Source organism: Thunnus maccoyii, chromosome 4, assembly GCF_910596095.1.
Source record: "Thunnus maccoyii chromosome 4, fThuMac1.1, whole genome shotgun sequence".
Lineage (NCBI taxonomy): Eukaryota > Metazoa > Chordata > Actinopteri > Scombriformes > Scombridae > Thunnus > Thunnus maccoyii.
The window spans coordinates 10,853,065-10,872,005 of NC_056536.1; the positions used below are offsets into that span (position 1 = coordinate 10,853,065).

The following is an 18,941-nucleotide window of genomic DNA, read 5'->3' on the forward strand; positions in this document are numbered from 1 at the left end:
ACCACACAAACAAACACACACACACACATAAACAGTTTCACACACACGCGTACATCCAAACACACAGTTTACACAAACTTGTCCAGTAATTAAGACACTGTTCTGAGTTTTACCTCAGTATAACAAATGTTTATCTCTTTCTCTCTTTCTTTTTCCCCTCCCTTCTCATCTCTTGATCTCTCCTTTCTTGTTCTCTCAATCCAGAGGACATCTTTATCCTCCAAGGGAAAGACAAGAAAAACCCTCTCATCTACGGCCTGTTTACTACTTCAAGGTATGTACAGCTGAGCAACAGAAAACATGGGAGTAGCTTTAAAAGGTATTTTGTAATCTGCCAACCCTTTTTAAGCCGTTGAGAATGCCAGCATGCTGGTGGATGAGAGGCGCTGGGAAATTACACTGGGTGGGGAGGTTTTGGTTGCAGTGAGTCATTGATATTGATCAATCCCAGCAGATATATATTTAGGCTCAGCTGTTTTGTGCTACAGTACAAAGCAGCAAAAACCTTCAATATTTTGAGAGTCAAGTAAAGGAAAGAAATGTAGAGTGCAGGAGAATGGAAACGAAGAGGTGGGAAGTTAGAAAAATCGACTCCTCATTTGATTTTATATTCAAACACATTCAAATACTTTATCTTGCACATGATGTGATTTACTGTGGGAGTCACCCAGGCAGCAGGGTCTTATGCCACTCTGACTCATGAATGAAACACAGTCATTCATGTCAAGAAAATGGAGACTCAGAGGCTCATATGAGTCTTCATCATCATAACATCATCATCATTCTAGCTGTGACACAGCAAGTGTTTTGTGTGTATCAGCTTCTAATTGAGATCACTTCTTAAAGAGACTTCAACCAATTTTGAGACCTCAAAAAATAAAATCATAAAGGGAAAATACATATAAAAATATAGTTGACTTATGTTCCAGAGGTCAATCCAGAACAGCAACATGCTGTACAGCTTCAAACTTTATTAAAAACTATGACAAAACATCATGGAAAATGTGAAGCAACACTGAAATGTGTTTGATTACAGCCCATAGACAATATGCTTTGTGTTAGTGTCTACAGAATGGTAATTTGCTCGCATGTGAGTAAAACACAGTCATAACAGAGAGCAAGAAAAAACATCTATCTGCTCCTTCTGGGACAAAGCGATGACACAATCACATAAAACTTCAGACACTTAAAGACACACAGACGGATGAGAGAGAAGGCCGATACGAGACAGGCTATCATAAAGAAAGACACTCTGAAAGACTGATAACAGGTGAACAGCTACAGAACGCAGACCAGACACTGGCTGAAAAAAGTATGTGACAAAAAAGTGAAGAAAATCCAGACCAAATGAGCGAGTGAGTAACAGACTAAAAAAGCTTCTGACGGCACCACACGTTCTGAGAATAAACTGGTTTCTGAGGTGGACGCCCGAGCTCTACAGTAGCAGCCGAAGTATGACAACATTTGGCACGGCGGAGCAGGGAGTTGGTCTGGTTCTGGGTTTCGGAAAAAGTGTCTGGAATCTCAGCGGGGAACGGACAGGATTCCAAAGCATCACTCAGGGTGGGGTCCCAACCACAGAACTGCAGAGCGCAGAAAGGTCATTCCTGCTGAATGGAAAACGTCTCTCCCTTGGAGCTCTCATGCTTGCACACACAGAGGTTTTTGTCCCCTGTGATGAAGTCTGTGCATCAGTCTTCTGTTCTCTGCTTTTATTATTCGGCTTTTCTTTTTTTTTTTTCATTTCGTAATTCAATTGTCCATCCAGCACATGCAGTATATCACACAGAGCTGATCTGGTCTCCTTCCAACTGTTTATTTCTTTCTTTGTTGGCTTGTTTGTTCATTCATTCTTTCATATTTATGTTGCTTTGTTAATTTACATGCTTATTCATTCATACATCCTCATACCCTTCTTTCGTTCGTTAGGAGTTTTATGGAGTAGCAGCTAAATTCTTGACCTCCTTTTGTCCACATGTTGGTTCTTGCTCGTGGCACATGGCCACCAGTGATACTTCTACCAAAAATGAAGATCTGGCTGCTGTGTTTTGTAACTTCAGACACAACTGAGGAGAAAAAATGCAGCATTGTTTGGCATTTTCAAAAAAAAAAACACACTGATACTACAGTATATTGCATTTTGTAAAATTGGCATGTGGGTTTCTCGTGTTCATTGACTCCACATTCACCAGGATTTCATAGTGAGTAAGCTGCTTTAGTGGGAGCACCAGGGCTTTAAGCTGAACAACTTTGGCCCCACTGAAGTGCCCTTAAGCAAGACACTAAACACCACAGCAGCTACAGGGACTCTGTGAAGGAGAGAAAAGAGAACTTCCCTCCAGAGGAAGTTGACTAAACATACTGTATGTGTCAACCATCTGAACTGAAGGAAACCACCCTGATCCATCACAGCGCGGCCTTTCTAGCTGTTCTGGTTCTAGCTGCTGGAATCTTAAGCTCTGATAAACTTTGCCAAAAATTTTAACCATGATCTTAACTGCAGTGCAAGAGACATGTTGTGGTGAGGACTGGTGTGCTGAAAGCAGAGCATTCATCCAAGCTGGACTTTGTGGTAGGAGCACATTTAGTGAATTGATGCGTTTAAGCTGAAAACCCACAATGACTCACAGCTCCACATACAGTACATCTCTTTTTTTATTTAATCTACTGCTTAAAGACCATCAGAACTCATTGAGTGAAACCATCAAAGCCGTACTCAGCTTATGTTTTTATTCATGAAGGCTGATGGAAGAAGATTATCTGAATCTGCGATGAATGACAGTTTTCTTTCTCTCTCTCTCCCCTGTCCTCAGTGATATTCTGAATGGTTCAGCAGTCTGCGTTTACCGAATGGAGGATGTGGTTCGGGCTTTTAAGGGAAACTTCCTACATAAGGAAGGGCCTCTGTACAAGTGGGCAGAGTTTACGGGCAAAGTGCCCTACCCGCGACCTGGCACCGTAAGTTAATGCCCAAAACCCTTTTCCTTCTGGCAAATGTTTCCGTTTTCTAAATTAGTAATCATGCTCACAATCTAGTGAGGTGACTGTGTGTAGTTAAACAGTATTAAAGGAATAGTTCACAAAAAACAAGAGGCATAAAGGATACCTTATTTTCATACCACCATGAGGATGAAAAGTTATTTTTTAAGTTAAATGACAAGGATTTAATAAAGATCTGTGTCTTCTAAACATTCTCACTTCATTCTTTCCTTTTCTATTTCTTCATTTCTCTCTCTCTCTCAGTGTCCCAGCAGTACATATGGAAGCTACAGCTCGACCAGAGAGTATCCTGACGACGTCATCTTCTTCAGCAGGACTCACCCACTGCTGCAGGTTCAGCTGATATTCACTTTATTCAATTACATCAATCTAATTCAGTTAGATTTAACTATTTAACAGTATTCCTTTATTTTTATCTGAAATCTTAAGTGAGAAATTAAATTAGCCAACAGCTCTCACCAAAGGGACGCCACTCCAACACTGAGAGCGTCAATATATCAATGATGAACAACATGATTAACACCATTGCGTTTTTGTGATAAAATGCAAAACCCTAAAAGTTCACATTGTTTCAGGAGAACGTGCTGCCACTGGGGGAGCGTCCCCTTCTTGTCCGAGTGGGCGTTCACTACAAGTTCAGCAAACTGCTGGTGGACAGAGTGGAGGCCATCGACGGCACCTACGACGTCCTGTTCATCGGCACAGGTAGAGCGTCTGCTTAGAACCATTTCTTAACTGTAGAACTGGGTCATTGGCTTGCTAAGCTCCATGTTTTTTTCTCAATTCATTTCTTTAAATGTACTGTTTTTGCTGCAGACTCTGGTCTGGTGCTGAAGGCCATCCATCTGCCCAGAGAACACGGTCAGAGTCAGGAGGTCACTTTAGAGCAGCTGCAGGTCTTCCAGGTACAGCAAACGGTTACTGTACAAATACATGATGTCATCTTAAAGGTTCATGTTTCAGTGCATTTATTACAATTCAAGTACTGTGTACTTTGCATTACAGCTGATCATTATACCAATTAAGTGGTTGGGTTTCAAATTTTAAGATGTATTTTTTTGCAGTTTGAGAATCAAATAACACACTCTTCAAACTTGATTTAAGAGTTATTATTGTATGTAAGAGGTAATGCAGCACAGACTTTGCAAATCAGTCCGCACTTACAACAACAAAAGGGAACTTTGACAAAAATAAATGCAGACACGATGTTGATGATGATCTGCAGCGAGTTTTTCATTCATTCCGTCATACATAAAAGATTGGAAAGCAGTGGCTTAAACAATCTGAAAAACAACAGCAGGCATTTAATGAAAATTCATTTGAAAATGTCAGCAGTAACATAAAGCATGCATGGTTCTTGCAGTTAAGGAGATACGAGTGTCAAAAAAAAGACCAGCTCTAGACATATTTTAATATGAATATAAAACATATAAAAAATACATTTTTAATAATAATTTGTGAATAACAATAATATTTTTTCCACAACAAAGTTCACTTACATGGTTAGAAATTCTTAAAATTAAATAGACTTAAAATCACTTCCACTCATTTTCCCTTATTGAAAAACATTTAATATCTAAATATGCAAAAGTTGAACTACTTAGACACAAGATGTCTCCTACTTCACTGAAAAGTCTTTACTCAGTGTTTGTGCACTGCAGGCTTCAAGTTTCCACATAACACTTGTGTAAGTTGTATCCTGGACCACGATTGGCTCGAAACTAGTTGTGATGTCACAAATAACGCTCGTATGTACGTGCCTTAAACTCAGATGAACGTGAAAACAGCCTTCTAGTGTCAAACTCTGCAAATACATCATCCTGCACACAGTGAATGTCAAACAGCCAACTTCCATAACAATAAACAAAACACATGTTTGAGTTGAGGAGGACTTTAATCACCTCACATATGTGCTGTATAAATTACACATTAAATATAGTAAATGTTTTTATCCAAAGCCCATTACTGTAGCATGACTCTAAACACATTAACACAATAACTACTGCAGCTGCACATAGTTATCAGACTGTAAAAAAGCCTTTTCATCCAACCACAGTTCATGATATCAACAATTCAGCCCAATAAAAGCTGTAAAGCTGTTATCTGTTCTGTGTCTGACACAGTGTTATGAGCTTCCCTGTATGCTGTACCGAAGGTCATTAAATGATTGATTGATTGATTGATATTAATTCCACTGGAGGCTCAAATTCAAAATGCAAAAATAACTCTGTATTCAGTCTGATTGGTTTAGTTGAGATCTATCTATCTATCTATCTATCTATCTGTCTATCTATCTATCTATCTATCTATCTATCTATCTAGTGCAATGGTTTCTTTTTCTGTCTTTTTCTGTTTGTCTCAATTTAAACTCGATGTTTTCCTTTCTGTCTTCTTCACAGCACAAATCACCTGTGACAGCTCTGACACTCTCAAAGAAAAAGGTAACAAATGAGAAAGACAGAAACTCACTTTCAAACTTCCAAACTCCTCTTCACACACACACACACCCACACACACACACACTTATCACTCATCTCTCCACCTTGTATCTCCAAGGACAGCTTCATCACCAGTTGCTATGGTTACCCGACCTCAGTCACAGCTATAATGAAGAGATACCCTATACGCACACACACACACACACACACACACAGCGAGAGAAATACATCTTGCATTATTAAAATAGTCTGGGTTTCATGAAAAAAAAATCCGAAGCCTGCTTACACAACCAGACACACATTCACACAGACTTTAAAAACCGAGCATCATCATGTTTCTCGCTCTCTCTCTCACCAACACACACACACACACACACACTCCCTGTGGCCACTCAGTGACATTGTTACACTGTGAGTTGGATGTGTTATTGAGTGAAGATGAGTCTGGTTTAACTGTTGATTGTCAAAGTGTCTCTCTCTGTCTTACGGGAGAAAACTGAATGCCCTCTCTCTCTCTCTCTATCTCTCTCTCTCTCTCTCTGCTCTCCTTCAATTATTACTCTCTTCTCCTTCCATTCCCCTTTCCTTCTTCCCTCGCCCCGTTGTCAACATTGTTTTCTCCCTCATCTTGTTTTCTCCCTCTGTCTATTTCTATCTTTCTTTCACTCCCCCCCCCCCCCTCCTCTTCCTCCTCCAGCAGTGGTTGTTTGTGGGCTCCAGTGAGGGTGTGTCCCAGCTGGCTCTGTACCAGTGTGAGCTATACGGTCAGGCCTGCGCTGAGTGCTGCCTGGCCAGAGATCCCTACTGTACCTGGGACGGACACGCCTGCAGCCCCTACATGCCCACCGTGCGCAGGTATGGACGATGAATTAGATCTTTATATGTTTATCCAAACAACACTAATCTAATTATTACATTCAAGTAGGATACTTTTTCTGAACACCAAAGGAGAAGCACATGGAACTAATCTTCTCAAATCAGACTTAAACCACATTTGTTGATAGTTTGAAATGTGGCTCAAATTATATCTCGACTCTGATTCAATTTTCAGCATTTTTTCACTTGACCAACACATGGTTCCATTAAAAATGGACAGATTTCCATGACATTTTCAACTATTAATATTTTGGGTGACCATTTGACCTTTCCTCTACTGCCGCCATCATCACACAAAATCTAATAATGCAAACAAGCAATTGCCGTAAAATTTGCTGAGCAAACTGATGCTCTCAAGTGGATTAACCCTGTTTATTCCAATGTCCCCATGGTCTTTCCTCTAGCACCACCCTTAGGACAAAAATTGTTAGCCCCACTCCTGTTCAAGTAAAACTGTCAGCACATCGTTTGTTACGTCTAACACTTTCACATTACAGGCTGAAATGAGTTGTGGCCTCTTAGAGCGACTAGGAGAATGTAATTCTTTTCTTCATTTCATGACTTTCTCTACAGGAGGAATGCACGTCATTTAGGGGAGGACGAGGACCCGTTAACTCAGTGTGTCAGACAAGGAGGTGAGGAGTTATATCATCCACCACACATATGATTTGTTTATTTGAAGGACAGACAGAAACACAGTGGTGAAACATTTGGCAGGCAGTTAACACATGAGCTTTAATAATGCTTTAGCTATAGTAGGTTTACTCATGTATTATTGCATGTCATATATATGCTTTATATTTTGTAAATTTGGTATAAATATGCAGTATTTTATGTTTTAATAAAGTATTATACAGATAAAGTTTCACTCTTTGACTCTAAAATAAACCTAAAACCTTAAATATGAATAGTACATGGTGTCATTTCTTTTGGTTTAGATACAAATATAAACTGAATAAAAATATTTAATAATAGTAAAAAAAAACAACAGATCTTTAACTTTTTACATCTTTTCCTTGATCTCTTTTAGCCGGGCTGCAGGTGGAGGCAGAGCAGAGGGTGATGATGGTTGCCGAGGGTAACAGCACCTACCTGGAGTGTCTGCCCCGATCCAGACATGCTGCTGTCACCTGGTACAAACAGGCCGGAGAGAACAGTCCTGAACTAAACCAGGTACACACATTCATTTTACCCTTTTATTGATGTTCTCATTTTTAAAATATTACAAAGGAATAAAAATACTGGAAGATGTAAACTTTGCCTGGCACTTAAACATTGTGTCAAGTTTCCAGTACCACCCTCAACTTCAATTACCCAGAATTCCCAGTATGAACACAAGTCTTGAGCATCTGATCTCTCTCTCTCTCTCCAGCTGGTAACAGGTGACCAGCTGATTGTGATCGAGCGGGGTGTCCTGATTCGTCGAGCCGAGCTGTCTCACGGCGGTGTCTACCACTGCCAGGTGGAAGAGCATGGCTACCACTGGACCGCCGTCACCATCCGCCTCGCCGTCTGGAGCCCCTCGGCCAACCGCCTCCTCGCTTCCTGGTCCAGCCCGTCCTATCAGAGCCCGGGAACGCAGCCCTGGTCCGAAGACGTGATGCCGCTGATTAATCCGAGAAACCTCGGCCAGCACTGCCGCTCTCTGGGATATCGGCCCCCGCGCAACCACCGTCGCCACGGTGATATCATGGTGGAGCCTAACAAGGAGAAAGAGAAGGGGGAGAGGCACAAGCATGGAGGAGGAAGAGGAGGAGGAGGAGGAGGGGGAGCAAGAGCAGCGGGCAGGAAGAGCAGGAGCAAGCCGCAGCAGAGAGCACCGAGGAGCGCTTGAATGTGTCGTAGAGCAGGAGGGCGGATTTTCAGTGACTTTAACACTCACACACACACATTTATGATAACATACACACTAAGACACACACACACATACACACACACTTAACTTATACACTGAGACACACACATACTGTATGTACAGAGACTTAGACATGCGCATGCACTTATATACAAACAAAAAAAAAAGCATCCTTTAATTACATTATAGTGACAAACTAAGCTACACATGAACAACTGAAGTATGTACAGTACAGGAGGATGTGGACAGCAAGGACTGTTTCACCTGGACAAAAGACTTTGTGAATAAAAAAGCGAAAGCAGAAAATCTTAGGTTGCAAAGCATGTTGAATGAAGGAAGAACGGCATGTCCAGATCACTCAGTTTGACTGACTCTGTGTCGTAACAGGGACATTTTGAATTTGGAGTTTCTGCAGAGAAAAAAATGTGAGTCTCTTTCCAAAAAGTAGACATTCAGAATTTTTTGAAAAAGCATTCAACCCCTGTGAAATGATTGCTGCCTCAAGGATCATTTCTGTAGCTGTGCATGTTTTTGCCCATTAACTACAAATCCTGCATACAATATTTTACATCACTGACAATAATCCTCCAAAGCAGAACGGATGTTTTTAGATTGATTTCCTACCTTCCAGGCGGACACCGGTTTCCATTAATTTCAGTACACTGTGAAAATCATTTTGCAGGAACATGAAATATGTTGCCTTTTTTTTCAAAGTTATGCTATTACAGTAGCAAGCAGCATTTTTCAAACTTTTCCTTGATGATGTGTTCACATTTCAAGGACACTCCATCCTTGGCCTTCTGAGAATTGAGGTTGAACTGCTCAAATTTCATTGACAATGTGCTATGTTGTCTAAAAGTAAGAAACAAGAAAGCAAACAAGCAATCATAAATGCGGTGAAAGGGATTCGGTTGCCGTTTGGCAGCCTGTTGTCAAATCGCAGATGTTGGAGCACCCTCGAACACATCTGCAGAGAAAGCCTGTGTTTTTAACAGCTAAACTTAGACAAAAAAAGAAATATATACTCTCTGTGATGGAGTACCTATCAATCTAAAAACCTATGCTATGCTTTGGAATATAATCAGTGATGATAGTTACTTAAAGGGCTAAAACATTCAAAGCCAACTTACAAACAGTAAATCTCTTACAGTAAACTACTGCAGCAGCAGCTTTGAGGAGTAATGACAGGCAGGAAGTAGCACTGAAGAGTTTTATGCATCTTTCCCCCACATGAATCTATAACATGTTGGGATGTAATCCTTCAAACAGTTCACCTGCAGTGAGAGTTTTGTTGGTTTCTTCAGAAAGGTGGGGTCTGACCGCGAGATGATGACTGACCATGACCACAAAGATGAAAGGCAGAGAAAAGCTCGAGCATCGCTTTGATGAGGTTTCAGATCTACTTTTTCAGGACGTTAGCGTTCTGTGTTGCAGCTGTACAGCCACACTGCAGGAGATTTTTCCATTATGTTCTCCTCAAAGTTTGGTTCAGTAATGTTAGCTGGTAAAGTTCACAGGCATATCTGGCACTGATGTTATGCCACAACGACAGAGCAGCACGGACAGCTGTTTAGTATAGGTGTGGGAAAAACAGAAACAAGACACAGTGGGTCTGGTGCATTTTATAATGTCTAGTTTGGAGTGTTTGTTCGGTTTTTCTGGTGTCTCACATGAGTGCAGTGTACAGATTTACGGAATATGTTTTTACGTAGGAAAAAAAGACAACATCTCCACATCAACTCCAGTTTGCAGACAAATGTCATTTTTGTTACCACTGGGATAAAATTGTTTTGCTGCTATGAGATGAGGCTCAATCGAGCCTTTCAGTAACTAAACGAAAAAACAACTTTAAATTTCCTCTTGACATGATTAAATGGGTTTAATGAGTCTGAGGGTTATAACCTGGGTCAGTACTACCAGACATTTTTGGAAAAACACAGAGGGATTTCAATTGATAGTATTCAAAATCATATTTCAAGCAAGTTAAAACTTTAAGTGTTTGGTAAATTGTAAGGTTGTGTATCTATTGGACAAAAAATGATTTTTTATGATAACTCTTGTCATGACAGTGAACTCAGCACGCCGAACTGTGGAAAATATAAAGATGCATCTAAAAAGTGGTGTTTGATGAAACATGGAGAAGAAAACAAGTTTCGAAGAGGACGTGACTATGGACTGAACTGCCAAGAGACTCTGTACAGAAAAATGCATGTTTCTCAAACTACAGCTCTGGACCCAAAATGGGCCATCTAGTGACTTTCAGTGCGTTCCAGCCAACAAAAGAAGTAATATATTGCTGGTCCTGCAGCTCCAGCTGGAAATGAAATCTGGCTGTAAATTATGAAGCAGGCCCAACGTAAAATAAAGAAGTCTTTATCATACGATGTTGGAACTTGAGAGAGTACTGAACAGGACTGGCGTCAAGTGGACTCTGGTCTGCAGGAGTTGAGTGACTTTAGTGACTTTGCAAGGCAGTAAATTGTGATTTGTTCTTACTATTAAGATGTTAAACCAACACAGTTTATTCCATTTCTATTTAACTTTCTTCTTAGTAGTATTTATTTGTTTTATCTGGAGTGAAACTGCTTGTTTCGTAAGTTGTGTGATATTTTTGGGAAAGGCTTTATGCTCTTCCTTAGGTCCTCTTCACTAGTCTCACATACTGGACGCTTATTTGACATGTGAGTGTGTCTGTTGGTCTGTCTTTGTATGCATGTACTGTATGTTTGTGTGCTCACACATAGAGATCCGCACAGAACTTTCTTTTTCTCTTGTCTTCTCTTTCTTTATTTATGGAAAGATTTTCAATTGTTATCATCCAAATCTGTTGATGCACATCCCCACTCCCAACCAAGGAAATTCAAATCACTCCTGCCTGTGGCTATTTTGTTTTTTAGAAATGCTAATAAAGTCACCAACTCATTAATATGACATGCTTAGAAGACTTAAATAAATGTAAAAGTAAAAACTGCTTCAGCTCGCGGCAGTGAGAACTAAAGGTATATTAAAAGTACAATGTTTTGTTTTCCTCTTTCTCCTGAACAAGAGACACAAACTAAATGTTGCGACATCGGACTTGAGCTCAGTAGCGATAATACTGTTGTTTACAGAGCAGATTGCATTTGGGATGAACTACCATTTAAACTAAATTCATGCAAGATGATGGCGTGAGTGAAGGAGAGAGCCAGACAGACCAACTGAATTAAAACTTAATATTATTTTGTAAGGCTTGCAAGAAGAAGATACATGCATCATTAAGTCCAATAACATAATAACAGCCTCTCATATTTTCATATATTTAATTTCATCCCACAATGATGATTCTGAGCACGCAATCCTGTCTATATCAGAGTAGATACCGTACATCCAATGCTTGGTCTTGCAGAATCCCTTTGCTCTTCTGGCTGAATGTGTTTCTGTATGTGTGTGTGTGTGTGCTTGTTCAGTACAGATCTATGTGTGTTTGTCACTCAGATCAGAGTGAGAGGAGATGAAACAAAAGTTCAGAGGCCAAACCAGTAAATCTGCTTAATGGGAAACTCAGCAACAGATCGGAGACACTTTTGATGCTGTAAGTAAAACAAACTGTCCGACTGAGAGAAGGCAGAGCTTAGAGAAAATTAACATGCGGTTGGCCTCTTATGGCTTCTTGGCTTTGGCCACATGACAGAACTAACCAGCGTTGATCTACTTCTGAATGTGTGTGTTTGAGTAAAAAGTAAGAAGGAGAGATTGTGTGTGACTCTGAGCTGAGCTGTTTTGTGTCTGCTGGCATGTGAATGTACAAAGTGTGTAAGTGTCGGATACACGTCTTAAAAATGAAATGATGTGTGGGTGAGTGTGAAGCCGGCAGTGTAATCCAAATGAAATCAGATTTGGCCTGTTCGCAGACTGCTGTCAGATACGACACTCAGGGTAAATACATCTAAACAGTGTGACTGCAGGTGTGCTTATGAGGTTCACACACCAGATGAAGCCTGTGAGTCAACAAGTTCATGTTTAGAGGGCTTGATGTCTTTCTAAAAAGCTGAAACGTGGTCCTGAAGTTTTCACTTCATGTTTGATGCTGAATTTAAACTTTGAACACCAACATTTATGATCATCTTACGATATAGCGACTGGCAAACTGTTGAAGTCTCATGGAAGCTGTTGAATGCTAACAACACAATCATTGCTACATTTTGTTGTTATGTATTTATAGTCCTACAGTATTTTAAGTACACACTTAAAAATATATAGAAAGTCAAAGTCCAGCCCCCTACTAGCATTTGTAACTTAACAGGTTTTTTCATAGTATCCTTCTGAAGGCTGAAACATGATGCTGGTGTTTTCTGTCCATAATATAAGATGTCTACCCATTAGTGTAAGAAAACATGAACACGTCATTTTATCCAAGCTAAAATAACAGTTACTTTGTTAGCATTCAATACAGCATGAATCCCAGAGTTTAGCCCATCACATGGTCTCATGAAAGCTGTGAAATGCTAACCAAATTATTGCTGTTATATCCTGGTGGTGAATGATGAAGCTACAGTGGCTACCACAGTGGTAGATACATAACTAGCCTAAAATAGTTGGACATTTTGGGAAATACCCTGATTGGCTTTCTTTTAGATGATTCATAGATTAAGAGACTCTCATGTCTGTATCCGGTGAAACACCGCCAGCATCTGGTTAGCTTAAAAGTGAAAACAGAGAATGCAGCTAGTATGTGGAACTATTCCTTTAAAAGCTGATATAAAACCTCAAGAGCATTTAAGTTTTTTAGAAAAGCAGATAAAAGAAACCTTCTAGCCTTTGCATTAAGCTGTTAAGAAGCTTAGAGACGGCAAGGAGAGGTGACAAGACTTCATCTCTCTATGTGGCCCAACACCAATCAAACCAATATGACATTGTTAACCAGTTTTCAGGCAAGTGTTGGTGAGTTTAAAATGCAGGCTGTGCAAAACCTCAGGCAAACAAGCTAAATCTAACGCCTCTTTTAAGTCTCTAAACTTCATTTTGCCTGTGAAAGGACGCCAACTTTGGAGAAATTTGGATTATGGTGCCAGTTTTAACAGCACTTTGCCCTTTTTTGCTCTCACGGAAATATGATCCAATAACCTAATAAATAGGCTATGAAAATAATCAAGCTGTATGGACTCCGGCTTGTGGATGTTGTGTGTATGAGTGTGTAATGTGTGTATATTTGTGTCAGATCCAAACACCACACAAGTCGGAGGCAGAACTCCTACAAGACATTTTTATGGTGGACCGTTTTAAACATTTAGTGTTTCCCTCAAAGATTGTGGTGCAGAGCTGCTCCTCATTCATTGCAAAAGCCTCGTGTGTTTCACTCTGTTATGCTATATTTACATCTCAGTGCCAATGCTTTTGTGATTTTTCCAGAACGACTTCTTTGCAGACGGAATGAAACTGTCTTCAGCTGATCTCCTCTCGTGTATGGAGACATTTTTCTTTTTGTAAATATGTATAAAGGTCTGCTTTCAAATGAGTGTGTGTGTATTTTGTGGCTTATTTTGCCAATTAGAAATATATGCAGACACTGAACACTAACACACATACATAGAGACACATTCACTGACATAAAGCCAGTGTCCAGTGAAAACCATATTGTATTATTACTTTTTTTTGTTAAGTTGAAGTATTACATGTATTAAGACAAAACTTTACCTTTAAAATTTTACCTTGTTAAAATCCTTAAAATGATATCTACTCCTTTCCCCTCATCAATAAAAACAGGATCTGTGAATTTGCAAATATTATTCATTTCAAAAGTTTTCCTACTGGACGCGAGAGTAAGCTGCAAACTGAAACATGATTGGCTTCCAAACTACTTGTGATGTCACAAATAATGCTCATAGTTACGCATCTTCAAGTCAGATTTATGGTGAGCACAGAGACACTTTTCTCCTTCAGCAGATGAATTTGAAAACATCCTTGTAGTGTCAAACTCTGCACATACATACATCATTCTGCACAGTGAAGGTCAAAGATCCAACTTAACAATAAACAAAACATTTTTGAGTGGAGGGAGACTTAAACCTCTTAACATCCACCGGTTTGCCGGCAACCTGTTTACGCCAGTTGTAAGTGGAAGCATCACACAGTAATTGGCACAATTTGACCAATTGGAGATAATTGGAGAGGTTCGGGACACCAGTGACACCACAAACTAAAAACTCCCTAGCTCCCATAAGGTTTGGCCTAGAGGTCTGGCATTTTATACAGGGTGACAAGATGTAGAAGGTATGTGGTGATTTGCATGGTTCTGGCATAAAGCATGTCCTAATTATTGTTATTCAAATATGACTCATTGTAAACGAGGACCAAAAACATGAGCCTTATTTGAACTGATGTAGTTTTGTTTGTGTTTTAGCCACATGCTAAACAAACACATTTCCAGAAACTAGAAGATGTCACTTGTCAAATGAAGCCTAATACATTCGCATCGTAGCCTTACAGTTCTTCTGTTATAAGCTTTTCCATTTGGGTGTGCCAAATAGGTGAAAATTCTATAAAAAGGGTGGATGTTAAAAGGTTAAGAATGTGAAATCACCAAGTATCTTTTTTATATTTAGGAGCATTTTATGCCTTTACAAAAGAACTGATAGTAGACATATGACAGGAAATGAGAGAGATGGGGAATGATATGCAAGAAAGTTAACCAGCTAGAGGAACATTGCAGTTCATGCTCGACTTAACCCTGAGGCCACCAGGGTGCTGAACAAGCAGCGCCCTTTTGTGTGCACAAGCCTGACAATGACATACCCAAAATGAAAAGGTTGAACCATATCGGTCATGATCTTGGTCTCTTCTGGAGGGTAACTCTTTGTAGTTCATTGTCAAAAGGTCAGAATTAGTGATACTGGACCAAATTTGGGCACAAACATGGTAAAAATGCAGGATTTTTCTCTATTTCGTATGTGACTATTCTGTTTTGTATGCACTCATGTTGCAAGATAAGCAACTGATGTTGCAGTGATATTAGGATCTTAAAATGATTTATACAGACTCATCTGCTTTCAAAGGATGAGTAGTTTGTCGTGGTGAAGATTCAATAATGCCAAATAGTGTAAACCCTCTCCCAGCTCATAGTCAGGGCTTTTTTTTAGTATAAAACAACATTTTGGAGATACATGGTTTTCAGCGAGGTAGACCATCTCATATATCCAACATTTATATTTCTACACACACAAATGCACACAACCAGGTTTGGACACACATCATTGCACAGTTGTATTCCAGGGATTCACTCCATTCCAGCTACATTATTCTTCATGCACACTGTCCATCACTGTCTTCACTCCATAACAGTTACATACCATACAAACCACCATCTGTCTCTGCCAAAGTGACCACATGCAGTACTTTCTCATTAAATGTCAAACAACTGGTATGTTTTGCTGAGCAATGTGATGGTTGAAAGATACGTTCCAATCGTGCCGGATACCCGACAACCTTCACTTTACATGCTTCACTGTTTCCAAACCCTTGAGGTAACGAGAGCGTCTGCAGTTATTATACTGCTCTTTGTTTATATTGCTATGAATGTGCGCTACGATACTTTCCAATCGGGACAGACTCCGGTCAAGCTAGCAACAGTGGCTTTAAGTTTTTCTTTTTTTTATATACCTCTGAGATGCACTTTGTAAGCATAATCATGGACAAGCATCTCCTTGAGGGGATGATTGGTCAGAATATCAGAGCAAAAAAGAAAACCATGCATTAAAAGTAAATTAGTGTTTTGCTGTGGTGTATTTTGTTAGGAATGAGACATCCCTTCTCCAGTGTTTCCTACAAGCTTCTGCTGTCCAACAAAGTAAAGATGGGATTCCATAATTATAATTATAATGTATAGACTTTCCCATTATACTGTAATATGACCCATGGGTACGACCCAGCTCTGCAAACTCATTTCAATAAATACACTGTCTTTTTGATTGATTGGCCAACTGAGGCCATGCAAAATATATAAAATACTCTGGAAGTTTTAGAGTAGTGGAAACTTGTTCTAAGCATTAACATTCACATGCTCGCCACAGACGGAAACATTTTGATGTTCTTGTATGTACTGACAAAAATGAAGAAAATCCTCTGGTTTATAGAGGATTTTCTAAAATAAATTGTGAATAAATTGTAAATTAAGTTTGGGTTTCAAAATGTCTGTGCCTTGTGTGTAAGTAATGAGAACACAGATGTAAAAATCATTAAAGTGCACAGTTTGGTTCCCTGACTTAAAGGATTTATCTGACAATTTTCTATATTTTTCTTACTGTCAACAATCTTGTGTACAGAGCCAAACCAAAAATGAACTGATCCTACCTAAAAGTATTGTGTGTGATTCCAAAGCCTGATATATTTTATTCCTCTGTGGCCTCAACTGCTGTTTTTTCCCCCAAAAAACTACTAAAAACATGTCAATGAGCCACACTGTTGCTCTAGTTGATGTTTGTTCACCACAAAGATTACAGCTGTTAAAATAGTTTGTTTACAAATGGCTCCAGAGACTAATAGCAGCGATTTTCGGTCTCTGGACAGTAGTTCAGTGTAAGGCAGATGCCACTGCACTTGTGCAGGAACGCTATTCTGTTTACAGAGCTTTGCAAGCTTGTTGAACATATCACAACTTCTTGACTTGTACTGAAGTTCTTTAATGAATTAACAATGTAGCACAATGTCAAGAGGTTGTAATATATATACATATATGTATATATATATATAAACATCCTGCTGACACACTAAACTAATAAGGTGAACATGTTAAACATCAGCATGTTTACCGAGTATTTAGCTCAGTGCACCGCTGCGTCCAAGTACAGCCGCTAGCAAGGATAAAGACTCTTCATCTTGTTTTTTAGGTGAAGCATGACACAACAAAATCACTTGACACACGTAGTGTTATCACTAGTCTTGCAGGGCCAGTCATATACAATTTAATTTCAATTCAATTCAATTTTATTTATATAGCACCAAATCATAACAAAAGTTATCTCAGGGCACTTTTCACACGGAGCAGGTCAAGACCATACTCTTTGATTTACAGAGACCCAAATATACAGTGTGGGTAGTCTGAGGACTGCTGTGGTGAGTTTGGGTGCAAACAACTAAATGGAAAGCTAGTTTGAAATTTCTACATCAATCTTTCACCTCATGAAGATGATGAGGGAGTGAGTCAAACCACAAATTGCAATGAAATTTGAATGAAACCCTAAAGAGCCTGAAACTGTCAGTAGTGAGAAAGTCTGTCATTTGTTGTGGTGGAGTAAACATCAACTCTGGTGTCACCTCAGGATCTCTGATCTCGCATGACGTCTCAGTTGGCTGAAGATTTGGTGATTGGGAGGGCCGCGATAAATAGTTTATGGTTTTTTTTAATGATCATCAAACTGATCTGCTATTAGCTCTGCTCTGGGGTTGAAGGTCTTCTCATTCTGGAAGATTTCACTCAAAGCGGGAAAGAAATACTTCAACAAGTAAACATGGTGACTCAAAATGGCGTTATATTTATGGGCATTTTCCGTTCCCTCTGAAAGACTCAAAGGAAAAGAAACACATACAGCATGTTAGTAAAATGCCCCAAACACCATCACAGAGCTGCCAAACACTTTAGCGTAGGAAACAAGCACTCAGGAAGAGACGCTTTTGGCATTTGCCACAGAATGACTCATCTACCCATTTGACTTTTTTTCCCACTGCTCAGTAGACCAGAAAGTCTTATTTTCACCAATTTGCTTATAAAAGCGCCTTTTAGGTGTAATAAAAGGTTTCAGGGCTTCACCACAGTGTCCCTTTCAGTAAAATTCTCATACTGGATTAAGCGGCCTGCTCAGGTTTAAGATCATTTACAGCTAACTGCCCCAGACACTTCTCTGATTCTTAAACTAATCTCAGGAAATCATAGCTGTTGTACATGCATGTATCCCAACAGATGCTTTTCCCTCATGATGTCTTGCCTCTGACTTCTAACCACTGGATCTTCCGGTTGAGCATCCTGGATGAAAACATTTTCTTCTAAACCTGCTGCAACAATTTTTCAGACATTTCAAAGCCCATCATTTTCTCCTTGACGTAAGCACAAGACTGTAAATATCTAAAAATATAAATGATGAAGCATGTCTTGGTTTTCGAAATACCCACAGAAGTATATTTTTATAAAACCAAATCTCGGAGTTCCAATCAAAATAAAATAAGATAATATATTAAAATAAACTAGTAGCTATGACTGTGAGGGCCAAAGCAGACTTCAGTCTAGTCTAGTTGAGTCTAATCTAATCTAGTCTTGTCTATTCTTGTCTAGTCGAGTGAAAAATTACTTTGAGGCAATGAGAAAGCCAGTTGTTAATGAGAGAAACATAATTCCTACTGTTTATTGGCAGCCTGAACATGTTCATTGCATGAACTTTACTATTGAAAGATATGTTTGGATTTCTTTTTTCAAGTCTCTCATAATACAATACTCACATGCCTTACTCATGATGAAAGTTATTGATTACTCTGATCATTCTTCCTCTCCATACTGACCTGAAGAGATACCTTTGTAGTGTGACTCCAATATAAACAATAGTGGATAAAATCCACAGTCCTTGTTCCACACAAATATACTTTTTAAAGTTAATATGAGGCTTAAATAATCTGAGTTAGACAAATCGAGAAGCACACAAATGTAGCATCACTTCTGGTTTCTGTGAAGATAAACTGTCTCATTTGAGGAGGAAGAGAGGGCTTTTGTTCAGCTCATGTCCTCTGAAGCACACGGCCGACCTGCTACT

The 18,941-nt window shown here is 39.4% G+C and overlaps 1 protein-coding gene across 6 annotated transcripts in view; it reads left to right on the forward strand.

Annotated features, from left to right (window-relative positions):
- The window catches only part of sema3h (sema domain, immunoglobulin domain (Ig), short basic domain, secreted, (semaphorin) 3H), a 65,626-nt gene extending 51,962 nt beyond the window's left edge, over positions 1-13,664 (forward strand). For 4 of the 6 annotated variants that reach the window (XM_042409517.1, XM_042409518.1, XM_042409514.1 and 1 more), the window contains exons 12-21: positions 205-274; positions 2,814-2,958; positions 3,244-3,333; positions 3,576-3,705; positions 3,817-3,905; positions 5,400-5,441; positions 6,136-6,293; positions 6,888-6,949; positions 7,345-7,487; positions 7,687-13,664. In XM_042409517.1, the coding sequence (XP_042265451.1) occupies positions 205-274; positions 2,814-2,958; positions 3,244-3,333; positions 3,576-3,705; positions 3,817-3,905; positions 5,400-5,441; positions 6,136-6,293; positions 6,888-6,949; positions 7,345-7,487; positions 7,687-8,148 (1,391 nt within the window). In that variant the 3' untranslated portion in view covers positions 8,149-13,664. The remainder of the gene's footprint in view (positions 1-204; positions 275-2,813; positions 2,959-3,243; positions 3,334-3,575; positions 3,706-3,816; positions 3,906-5,399; positions 5,442-6,135; positions 6,294-6,887; positions 6,950-7,344; positions 7,488-7,686) is intronic. The other 2 variants (XR_006095882.1, XM_042409519.1) reach the window with 2 other exon arrangements.
- The last annotated feature ends 5,277 nt before the right edge of the window (positions 13,665-18,941 follow it).